General features: G+C 48.1%; 1 protein-coding gene across 7 annotated transcripts in view; it reads left to right on the forward strand.

The window, feature by feature from the left end:
- The window catches only part of ATP2B4 (ATPase plasma membrane Ca2+ transporting 4), a 54018-nt gene extending 48824 nt beyond the window's left edge, over positions 1 to 5194 (forward strand). For 5 of the 7 annotated variants that reach the window (XM_052814642.1, XM_052814635.1, XM_052814639.1 and 2 more), the window contains one exon: positions 93 to 5194. In XM_052814642.1, coding sequence (XP_052670602.1) covers positions 93 to 398 — 306 coding nt within the window. In that variant the 3' untranslated portion in view covers positions 399 to 5194. The remainder of the gene's footprint in view (positions 1 to 92) is intronic. The other 2 variants (XM_052814640.1, XM_052814641.1) reach the window with 1 other exon arrangement.
- The last annotated feature ends 7296 nt before the right edge of the window (positions 5195 to 12490 follow it).

Raw genomic sequence — 12490 nt, forward strand, 5'->3', positions numbered from 1 at the left:
TTTATTTTTACTTTCTCCTGGGAGCTCTGGCCTCTCATATCTGCTACTAACCCCTCTTTTGTTTATCCCCCATGCTCCTCGCCTCCTGGCAGATCAAAGTGGTGAATGCGTTCCGTAGCTCCTTGTACGAAGGCCTCGAGAAACCCGAATCCAGAAGCTCCATCCATAACTTCATGACTCACCCAGAGTTCATCCTGGAGGAAGATGAGCCTCGAACACCATTCCTTGACGGCGCTGAAGATGACCCTGAGACTGACGGACTCAAAAAGCGAGGTGGGGGTAGCCTGGGTGGATCTACATCCCTCAACAGAAATAACAATGCAGTGGACAGCGATCAAGCTGAGGTCACCGTCCCGGAGCCCGAAAGCCCCTTACACAGCTTGGAGACATCGGTTTGACCTTAGAACTTCGAACCCCTCTCCTCCTCCACCTTCGCCCCTCACCCTGTGTGATATTGGCACCAGTAACTGATCACACGCTGCGGTCACTTCGTGTCAAACTGCTCATACGTATATCATTTTGGTGTTTTGTTTTGGGGGTTTTTTTGTTTTTCTTTTTTTTTTTTTTTTTTTTAACCATTGTTTAGCAGTGGGAACCAGAGTACCACGATGCTGGGTGTTGGGAGAGAGGCTAAGCCAAAATTGTGCATCTCCATCCCTAATTTTCAGTGGTACTCACCCAAGTGAAGCAGCCAGGTTATTTCCTCTCCGAGAGTTGGGCTCCATGCGTCTGTTGGGGGTTTTCACTTTGAAAAATGCATGTTCAAAGAAAGTTCAAATTGTTGTAGTCTTACATGCACGCTCTCAGCCTGAGGGCTGGGGTGCACTTGTGACTTTTTTTTTTTTTTTTCCCCACTTGTGGTTTTTAGGGTTTTCTTCTAATGTTGGGGTTTGTTCTTTGCTTGTGGGATTTGCCCCCAGTAACTTCACAGTGGGAAGTGGGGGAGTTAGCACTGTAGTGCGAAAATTTAGAAATAAAAAAAACCCAGCCAGGGGGAAGTTGTTTACTCACAGGTTGATAGATACAGGGATGTACACCAGTCTTCCACCTTGAAAAATGGTACCTAGCCTTTACAGTTCCTCCTCTGTGTGTGCGCACACACTTTTCTCTCTCCGTTTCCAAAGCAGTAATTGGTAGACAAGGAACGAAGGTGACTTGGCTGTAACCTTGCTGGATGTAAAAGATTCTGATTTTTGTACAAAGCAAGGTGGAGGTGAACTGGCAGTGGAAGGGTGGTGAAGAAAAACCCCATGGTTGTGAGAAACGGGGCTCCTTCCTGGGGAGTCTTAAGAGATGCGTCTCCCCTGCTCTTGAACAGCTGTGAAACTTTTGGTGAGAGCCTTGCAAAGGTTTAATGGCTCCTGCCATCAAGAGCAGAGGGACTTTTGCTTGTTCTGGCTTGCCTGTACTGTTGGGTTAAATAAGCCTTCAGCCTTGGAGTACAAGCTCCGGTTAACTGCTGAGGAACCCCTGAGGATGCTCCAGCCGTGCCCACCAGCTCTGCGCATCACTGCCAAAGCATTAGCAGGCTGAACGGAGAACAAGCATCAGGTTATTGACAGTACAGTGGGTCGACTCCTAGATCATGGCAGGGATGAGTCAGGTTGTCTCTTTAGCCAGTGGAAGGGAGGGAGGCTCCATGGCCGATGGGAGGACCCCTGATTTCCATAGCACTTCTGTAGCTGATTTGCCAGTGGAGGCAATTCCTCACAGAGGTGACAGGTTGGTTGGTTGGTTGCAGGTCTTCCAGAGAGGGTGCTGCATGGAGGCTTTGCCTCACTTGCTGCTTTTTTGAAGGTCATCCCTTCACCCTGCATGCAGCCTCACCTTGCTCTCTTGTAACCATTTGGTGAGAGTCCTGTTATTTTGGAGCAGAGGCCCCAGCTGTCATGGACAATTTGGCTCTGAACTGACCCTCTTGTGAAGCCATGGGACTGAGCAGGAGGCAGGAGTTTGCTTTGCTTGGGCTTAGTTTCTTCCCCGTGGGCTCTTGCTCGTGCACTCCTGGTTACTGGCCCCAGGCAGGCAGGGCTGGAGGAAGCTCTGCTGCCTTCTCTCCTTCGTCCTGTTTGGCTTGGTTGGAAGTAGAGAGAACCTGGTCGTAACTGGCTGTACAACATCATTGTCTTTGCCCAGCCTCCATCCCTGGAAGCAGAGGCGTTTTAGCGAGAGGGTGGGCTGGCTGGTTTCTTCTTTTCTTTCCTTTAAGAACGCACAGCAGAATCTCCCGTGCCTTCTCCGAGCACTGCCTGCAGCACCGCCTGCCATGCGAGGGCCCAGTACTTTGCCAAGAAATAAGTGTTCCTTAAACGACAACACAAACCAAGTGTCTTTGTTTTGTTTCCAGCCCAGCACTGACTCGTCCCTTCCTTGGGGTGGGAGGAGGGAAGGACGAGGTCGCCCCATTCCTGCCCCAGGTAGCTGAGGAAAGGTCTTTCTCCCAGGTCTCCTGCCTCAGTGCTGGCAAAGGGGGTGAAGGCTGGGCTCCATACACTGCCAACAGCAAGAAGAAATTGCCACCACTGCCCATCTCAATTGCAAATTCAGTGTCAAGCCCCCTGCCCACACACACAAACCCATCACTGCCCTCCCTGCTCCTTCTTCACATGAGCTGAAAAAATACCTTGGGCAGGACCGGGGGGTGGGGGGATGTTTTCTTGGGGTCTACACAAGTGGTGACAGGAAAGACAAAAGGGGTGGTTGTGGCGTTTGGTTCTGTACTAAAGGTGACATTGCTTAAAAGATCACTTTTTCTATTTTAAATACTTGCAAAAAAAAAAAAAAAGGGTGAAAATATGGTGTTCTTACAAGCTTACATAAATATTTATTAAATACTTTGAGGGGGGACACACCGATTTTTTTCTTTTGATATTTTTTTTTAATACCTCAGACCTGTTTTAAAAAAAAAAAAAGAAAAGACTTAAACCAACAAAGAGCCAACGTTGGAGGCTCTCAAAGTCACTCCCAGAAATCTGTGACTGGCAGGTTGCCACAAGGGTCTGGTTGTTCTTTAGTTGATCTATTTTTGTTGTTCTAGTTTCCATATTAGGAGGGGGAGAAATAATTATATATATATTATGCAAAAAATATAGTTTTCTTTAGATCAGAAACTGATATTTTTACGTCAGCCATATGTATTTTGTTTAAAGAAAAAAAAAAATCTTGAGTCCTGCGTCTGCAATGGCGCGTGACTGTGTGACAGCAGTTCAAAGTGACAGGTAATTAATTCAGTGTATCAGCGATCGGATGCCAGTCAGCTTCCTTTTCTCTGAGCAGCCATCTTTATACTAGATGTTAGTTGGATGACACAAATGTTTTTTTATATAAATTATGTTGGTATGGCTGGTTGCTTAAAGTATAAACGTTTATTGTGCATACATCCTTTCTGTAAAGTTTTTTGTTTTTGTTTTTTTTTTTTCTATTTAGTTTCAGTGATATACTGGCAGCAGATGACTATTGGGTTAAGTTATTGAGGACATTACAAAAGCGTTGGGGGAGACTGGTGCTCTATGCTGAAAGGCATGGTCGGCGGCACGAACTTCTGGGGACTCTCTGCAACATGCCTTGAAAGAGGGGGAGATATATATATTATTTTTTTTTGCTTTGTTTGAACTGCCACAAGTGTGCACAGGGGAGAGTGCCATGCCAGACAGGAAACGAAGTCATACCCTGTGATACGTGTTAACTTGCCTTGGAATGCTTTGTTATTAAAACACTCTGAACATAATTTTGCATTCAGTTCTTAATAACAGTAGGGTCTCTGGTGGTGGTGGTGGTTTTCTGTTAAATAAATTGGCAGATTGGTACCAAAGACATTACACCACGTCCTGTGTGCATTGCTGAACAGGCATTTTTAGGCATTTGCATTATGTGATAAGGTTTCCTTTGATTTGCACAGGGGTTACACTTAATTTTCAAAGGTTTTGTGCAATAAGCTTTGAGAAAAATTTTGAAACAATCTCAAGAAGGAAAAAAACTAAACCAAATTTTAGCATGGGCAGCCTTTGGCTTTCCCTAGCTGAGAAGTAGATGTCCTGTAGTGCTCAGCCCCTTTAGAAATGCTTCTTGGGGTGACATGATGTTGGGGTGAATGGAAAAGCCTCATCCCAGATCCAGGGAGGGCACCTCCAAGATGCCATTGCCAACTCCTGTTGCCCTCCATGACTGCAGGGAACAAGCACCTCAAAGAAGAGTCCCTGCATGCTTTGGTACCTCTCGGGGGAAGGACACATGTACCTGCCTGTCATCGCTTCTCACTGCTCAGTCCAGCTCCTACAAGTTTATCAACCCATGGAGCATGCAACCTGTAAATCGCCCTCCTGCAAACCCAGCTCTCCCCAGTGGGGCATGGCGATGTGGGGGTACCGTTCTCCTGGTCCTGCCCCAAACAGTGAGGCTGTGGGGCAATGCCGGCATGTTTCTTGGCACCTGGCTGTTCTCCAGCATCTCTCTGCCAAGGCTGTCCCTTGCCACCGAGAGTGGCTGATCTCTGGGTATTCTGCCTCTGATATTGTCCTGCTCAACAAAAAATACAATTTTCATTCAGCAAAGCCCATGGCTAAAACTGCCTTTAGTTTATTTCCTCCCCTTAAACAAATATATATATACAGTATTAAATCAACATTTACGTGTGTATATATATTTATCCAATGCTCTCACAACAAAACTTTCTTTTGAAGAGGGCACACAGACCTGAGTTTTTCTTTTCCAGTAACTAAGTATAATAAGCACTGGTATTTTTGTATAAAAACAGAAAAATACAAAATAAAAGACTGAATATTACGTGGTATGCATGACATTAAAAAAAAAAATGGTGGTTTCAAAGCAATATGTACCCTGGTGTGTTTGCCATATCCTAGAGTCCAGCTTAAAGTGCACCTGATCTGTATTGCATTTTGATATTAATCTCTATGTACAATGTTTTGCATGTAATTTATATGGTTCTTGGGAGAAAAAAATTTTGAATGAATTGTCAGTTGGCTTCTTCTGAGGAAACAGACTCCAAGCAGAGATAATACTCAAAGTGGAAGCAGAAGAGTGGTTGAGGGGTGGGAAAGGGGGTACATCATAGTAAAAAACTAAAGCGTGCTGGGGGTGGGGGAGAAGGGTAATGGTTTTGAATCAATAAAGCTTTGGCTGTTGAGCAGAAACAGTGCGCAAGTGCATCCAGAGAATAAAATGTGCCCACGTGTAACTGTGACGTCCTCAGTGTGTCCACCAGCTTGTGAAATCAATCCCACATCCTCTCCTAGCACTGGATGAATGGCTGGGCTTCCCGTCAGAGCAAGCCTGAGCGTGAAAGTGGGGCCTGCGGGGTGGAAAGAGGGATGGGGAGCAAAAGCAACCCCACTGCTACAAAAGCACTCCGCATCGTGGGTTTTCTCTCTGTGTAAGCCTCACTATCGAGAGGCAGGGGCTGGCTGCTGCACCCAGCACTTTGCCTCAAGCGTGGCTTCTTCCATCTCCAAGCAAAGTCCAGAACTGGCTGTCAAACGCCATCCAAAGCAGTGCTCCTGGGCTATGTGTCGAGCTGCCCTTGAGCAAAGATCCTCCCTTGTCCCCTTCCCTGCCGTGTCTGCAGTGCCTCTAAGGTGATGCATGGTGGAGGTTGTGATCACCATCTCCTGGGGACTGACTTTGAGCCGTGTCCTGCCTCTCTACTGAGACTGTTTTGCCTCCATAGAGGCACTTTGCCCAGACAAGGAGGACAACAGGAAATAAAAGCAACTGGCCTCTGAAATACTCTAATTCCCAAGCAGGTTGATGCACTGGAGCTGTTTAACTCCCTGGCTTCGGTGGAGAGGCTGTTGCTTCTCTTTGTTTTTAATAACTCCAGGGCCAAGCCACAATGCAAAGATGGAGCTGGGCAAGGTTGTCAGTGAGAAAGTTCAATCTAAAACTTTTCAGCTGAGTGACTGACCTTTGGAGCTGATGCCAAGTGATATGAACAGGGTGTAAAAGCTTCATTGTGCAGCATCACCCTCTTTCCTGCTTTCTCAGGGAGGCGTCTGAGCTGACAGCATCCTCCAGCTCTTAAACAGAACAGCCACAAGTGCTTCGTTTTTTTAAACACAGTCCTGGCTGGATGCAAAGGAAGACACAAATCATAGGACTTTCAGTCATTTAATGGGGAAAATGGCTGTGCCCGCTGTGCCTGTGCAGTAGCAGGGCTGCCCCAGGCACCCTTTCCCCAAGAACGAACACTGCTGCTGCTGCCAAGGTGGCCGTTAACCACTGCCGCAGGGTCAAACTGGGGAAAAGCAAGACACCGGCACACTGGGAAGGGGAGGGGAAAAGCAGGAGGAGGCAGCTTTAGGTCTATGATCTGCCATGAAGCCTTAGCAAGCCCATGCTGCCCTGACAAGAGAAACGGCAGCTTCCCAAAACACCCCAGCCAGGCCCAGGCCTCCTTCCCTGGGGCGCAGCACAACCTGAGGTGTCCCGAGGCCCCGGGGCAAGCGCCTGCCTGTCCGGGAAACCGGACTGAAGACAAAAAATAGCTTCCATCTTGGAAAGCGTAACCCTGAGGCAGCGCCCGCTAGCGTGAGGGAGGGAACGGGCACCTCAAGGGCCGAGGCCTGGCGCCATGGTGGGCAGGGGTAGGTAGCCTGACAGGAAGGTGGGCGCGGGGCACGGCAGCCGGGGCAGAGGTGGCCGGGAAGAGGGGCACTCCATCGTTCGCCCCGCAATGAAGGCCTTCATCTGGGGTTAGAAGCGCTGCCGGGACCCTCGGAGGAGGAAAGGGTAGAAAAGCCGCCCGCCCCGCTTTGTTTACGGGACCCGCCCGCCCCGCTTTGGTCGCCCCGGTGGGCGGTGCCGCCCGGCCGCTGCGCTCCGCGCGGAGCCCCGCCCCCGCCGGTTGCCACGGGTGGAAGTGGGCGCTGGTGAAGCCGTTCCGCCCGCCATCTTAGTAGCGGGCGAGCTGAGGTTACCCGTATGTTAGGCGCCATCTTTGAGGCTGGCAGCGGGGAGGACGACGTGCCTGAGCGACGGCTCCGGCGGATCGAGGTGATACGGCGGTGGCAGCGGCGGTCCCCAGGGGTTCGGTAAAGTCCCTGCTCGCCGGTAACTAGAGCCGTTCGTAGACCGCAGGGGCTGGGGAATGCCCTCTCGCCAGGCTCGGGTCCTCTCCGCTCCCCTCAGGGGAGGCAGGCCGCGTCCCCCGCGTCCGGCGGGGCGGGCGGCCCAGGCCGCGTCCCCGAGCCTTCCTCACCGGGGTGTCCGTAGCCACTGGAGCGGGAGGGGGGAGGCGGCGGGGGTAGCGCGGGCTCTCCGGGGACGGTGGTGGGGGTGAGGTGTTCTCCCCGGCCTCGGCGCCCCAGGAATTTAGAGAGCGGGGGGAGCTGCTTCCCCTTTGCCCGAGGTAGGCCCAAGGTCCGCTCTGCCCGCGGTTACAGGGCCGCAGCCCAGGGCGCAGCTCTCCCGTTCCCCACCCCTGCCCTTCTCTCGGCCCTTAGCCCTTCTGTAGGGCTCGGCTGCCGGCTCCGCTCCCCCCCGCCGCCGGTGGTCTCCCGGGGCAACGGAGTCCTTGGGCAGGCTCTGGAGAGGTTCGGTTGGGCAAATTGAAGATCACAGTGCAGGTGCCTTATGAGTATACGTTTCCAGTTAAAGCCTTGTGCCTTCCTTTCGTAGCAGTGCGTATAAGGGGCGTGCTGTAATGTAGTCATCTGGCAAATTGCTCCTCCGTTCCCCAGAGGAACTGCCTTCAGGATCTGACTAACTCTGGATGCACCCGGTTGTCATCTTAATTTCTCCTTTAGGTTGTTTAAAACAACCCCATTGGGTGACGTTTGGTTTTGTTTCTTAAAAATTGGACCTAAGAGGTTTCTGTTTTCTTACATTGATGTTTATAATGCAAATGCAAAAGTGATTTTTACTGTTGCAGGGATCAGTATGTGGAGCCTACAGATTGTTCCCAGAACTGGTGCTTTGGGGTGCATGCTGCACTCAGAGATTGAGCTCTGGACCATACATTAAAAATAAAACTGTGTTATTTGATTGTAAAAAAGGAGATCTCCTGGGGATCGGGGATTCTGAAATGATATCAGAACCACCACTGGGGCACGTGGTTGAATTGGACTCACATTAAACCCATCAGGCTGAACAGATAGGCTGAATTTATTGCTGGGTGGCTGGGTGTTTCAGGGGGAAAGCTAGTCTAGAGAAAAATTTCTCTTGCTGTCACTTCTCATCTAAAATGGCACCCTTCCAAATGGCTGCAAATTGACTCTTTTTGAGATTTACTAAAACGCTTCAGTGAGGAAGCTGAATCGTCGTAGTAAATTGCTGCCAGGCCCCAGCATTGATTTCAGAAATAGAAAAAGAATGAGTGTGTGTTATTTAAGTATGCCTGTCTCGCCCAACAGTAGATGCAGCAGCTCTAGTAGTCCCCTTAGTTTGGAATTGATTCCCAATGCCCATTTGGACATGGAGGAGGAAAAGCTGGTGGACAGAGAGAGCGATAGAGGAGAGCCGCCCACTAAAAATACGAGAAAGAAGGGGTTATGTGTTAAGGGAAAGCCACTATGTTAAAAATTGGTGCTATCTAAAAATTTGTTGAAGGATTTGGGATGTGCAGGTAGTGCTACAGCTGTGTGCGCTGCAGTCATGTATGTTGGCACTGAGCAAGATGGAGAGAGCTTTGTTACCGAACGCAGTATGTTAAAGCACTCACTGTTGCCTGGAAGAAGAGCAAAGACTTGCATCGTGTGGAACTTTGGATCTATGGTTCACCTGGTGTGCCATATCCAGAACAAACAAACAAACAAAAAATGAGCTGTGGCAAGCCAGGTACTCATGTGGGGACACTGAGTCTGTAAGTGCTGTAGGGGAGGGTGAATGTGCCTGTAACGTGTCTGTGTCAGCCGTCTCCCCGGACAGGGGTTTTAACAGTGGTAGTTTGACGTATGTTCCCAGCTCTCACGTTGGCAGTGATGGTGTGGCAGAGCCAGCGGGCTGGTTTTTCAGCTGGAAGAAGAGGAGGAGTGAACTGCAACTGTTGCCTGTTGCAAATCAAAGAGAATTGCCATAGACGTGGGTTGTACTGGTGCAGCCGTTGCAGCTGCAGCAGCAGTGAATTCTGGAGCATCTGGAGAAGATGGAGTTTTCTTCGTACAAGCGATACTGTTCAAAGCCTTTTGATGCCAGGAATCAGTAGAAACACATCTGTTGTCTGGAACTTCTCAGTTGACCCTCAGTATACCTGGCAGGCTCCTTGCAATGTTTAAAAAGCGTGTTGGGCAGGGCAGAGCAGAGCAGGGACTTGCTTTGGCACTTCCATGTTGCAGCAACGCTTGCAGACCACGTGCCCTGCACGCTGGGCCAGAGCCTAAATGTGATGCTGCTGTTGGTAACCTGAAGCTGAGGAAGCACTTCTAGATTTTTCTACGGTTCCACGTGAATTTTTGCCCCATGAAGGTGACATATTGAGCTATTTCTTTTCAACGGGTAGGCTTAGAGCCAGTTGTGGTTAAACGTCTCCAGGCTTGGGTGTTCCCAGTCCATCTTTGCCTACTGAGCAGGTGCTTGGTAGGAGAAAGGACATGAATCTTAACCATGGGACTCAGACTGTCAACTACGTACTGCTGTGAAGGAGCTCGGATAGGAGAATGCACTTAAATAACAGGTCAACAGAGCTATTATAAAATTGATTACTGAAGACCCTTTTTTTTTTCGATGCCAGCATAGTAGAAGCTCGTACGGGTTGTGGCACTAAGAGAGTCAGTTCCCATCTATAACGTGACTGTACAACAGTGTAAAAGGAAAATTTGTCACGGCTTTGGAGAAAGCGCAACACAGAAGTATGGATTGAACTGTTGATACCCGGACCCTGAACCACCCACAGACTACTTGACAGTGCTGGCCCAAAGATATCTTTTGATACACAGACTGCGCCGGCAGAAGTCCCCTTGTGGAAAACAGGCAGCTCCCTCCCACTGGCTGTGCTAAAACTTCTGCAGCAGGAAGTGTCCTACAAGAACCAAGTTACCAAACTGATGTGTGGCTTTCCCTTAATCCCCTGCCCCCGATTTTCCAGCTTCCAACAGCACTGCCGGCATTGTGCGCACAGTGCTAGGTGCCAGCTGCCGTGTTTGGCATATATTTTGAAGTTAATGATTCCGGACTTTGAACACAGGGGCACTGAGAGCAGGTCAGCAGGTACTTAAGCGATTTTCTTGCTCATTCTGCTAGTTCTTCAGGGACTCCAGCATCCAAACGATCTTGCACAGGATCACTTGAAGCAGGAAACAGCTGCTCAGCAAACCTCTCTCTACCTTTTAGGTTAAAGTGACTTTAAACAAGCAGAAGGTGGAGCAGCATCCCCTGGGGAGGGAGAGTGGGTCTCTTCTCAGCTCATTCCAGTGGTGCCAGATGTCTGATGGGTGCAAGGTTGTTGGCCTGCAGGTGGAGGCCAGTGGGGAGCTGCAGTTCTTAGTCAAGCGCTGCCATCGGTCACGTCCATTCGGCTTTGCAGAACATGTGGAAAGACTTTGAAATGAAAGGTGTCGCTGTCGCTTTTGGACTGGGAGATAGGTGAAATATTTTAGGCTTGAAACTGATTTCCTCCGGAGTGGTGTGCTTGGGTCTGAACACTTTGTATTGGCCACTTTACTAGATTGCTGCTGTAAAGGTTGCTTTGAAGAATTCCTTCTCCTGCAGAGACATCTTGATGTGTCAAGCTAAAGAGAGATCTGTAGTGAAGCAGTGTGTGACCTGACGAGTGCTTCAGTTGAGGGTTATTCTTTGACAGTTAGAGAAACACCAGGCCAATCAGCCCTTTCAGGAACAGACTGATTTGCCTCTCATTTTAAGGAAGGATGTCCTAATTCAGGTCATAATGCAGCGTTCTCTATGTAAGTTGTGACACCTCGTGCACTTTCAGCCTGTGGAGTGCTGTAACAAGCAGGTAAATCATCAGCAGCTGTTTTGCAGCTGGGGTAAGGCTGACGGATTGACAAGGGGGATGAAAACACGTAGCTCCTGGTGCTCTGCTGCCTTTGTGATCTGACTGTCCTGATAAACAGGGGGGGGCGTTAAGCATCTTTAATATTTTTGTAAGTGATTAAAGGCACAAAGTAGAGCAGCAAGAGAGACTGCCCAAGTGAAATACTTTGTGCTTTATAACCCACAAGTACCCACAGGTAGGTGCAATAATACTCCTCTCATGCGTTTGTTGGGGTGCAAAAAAAAGTTTTGTTCCCTTCTTGGTCTTTGGTACCAGACAAAGGCAGGTCAGCAAGCTGGAAGGTTAGACCAGGGAGTGGGACTGTTTCTTCAGTACCGAAAAAGACAAGCTTGTAAAACAGACTAGACAGACTTTTGTTGTACTATTTATCTTCCCTTAGCAAAGGTGGAGTTTATGGTACTTGTTGGCATGTTTTTCCTGACCCCTAGCTACTGCATCTGTAATTATTATTTTTTTATTATTTTTTTTTTCTAAAATGAATTCAAAATCTCTTAATACAAAAACTTTACTGGAGTTCTGGAGAAAAAACAAGTGTTTAAGATTCTCATCAACTTGTATGAGAGACCTGCTGAGTGCACCAGAGTTACTCATTCGTATTCAGACTTTCAGGGGTTAGTTGAGTTGATTTCTGTTTAGCAGTCAGATTGCCATGTTAACTGATACCAGTTTAAAAAAAAATGTTTTTGAATTAACTTTTTTTAAAATGGAAGGACTTTTGTGGAATTTCGAACTTTGAGGTTTTTGGGAGGGGTGTTTTTCATTGTGTGTGTGTGGGGGGGAGTTGTAAAGGTTTTTTTTGTTTGTTGGGTTTTTTGTGTTTTTTTGTTGTTGTTTTAAAGTTTTGCTTTTTTCCCATTCCTTAAACAAGATCCATTCAAATTCTGGAGAGGTCTTGAAGTCTGCTCAGGAGTATGGAAGGCAACAAGTAAAATACTGAGCTGCTTGGGCATTCAAAAGAGCTAGATCTGAGGGGATTTCTCTTTTCCCATCCATGAGGGTGGATATAGTAAAGTTGCACTATACAGGTGTCTCTCACTTCCTAGGGAAAAGAAATGGTGCCTTCTAGACCGTGAATTCCTCCTGATTTGTATTGGAATGCCTCTGCTGGGCAAAGCAGTGTCCCTTAATTGCCATCCATTTAAGCGTTGGCTTGTGCAAACTGCAGAAATCGTGCTTGAAATTTAATTTAATTATCAATGGCATCAGTAACACATTTGGAAGAATGTTTCTTGTCAGACTTCTACCTGAAGGAGCGCCAGTAATTTCTAGCAGGAGATGTGTAGGAATCTGTATGACACAAGAGTCTGTTTTTGAAGGTGCTAAGGGTAAAAAGTGAATAGTCCCATCAATACTGAAGAAGGGAAGAAAACCTTGCACTTAACAACTGTTTTTCTTCCCTTTGCCAAGCAGTCAAAACCCAGTAACTAACATGAGAACCCAACTTGTCCTCTCTTTATTTTAGATTTGGGAAAATTCCCTGCCAAAAATAAAAATCCTGGAAAATGCACTAGTGTTTGTGTGAGT

Source organism: Harpia harpyja, chromosome 19, assembly GCF_026419915.1.
Source record: "Harpia harpyja isolate bHarHar1 chromosome 19, bHarHar1 primary haplotype, whole genome shotgun sequence".
Taxonomy (NCBI): Eukaryota; Metazoa; Chordata; class Aves; order Accipitriformes; family Accipitridae; genus Harpia; species Harpia harpyja.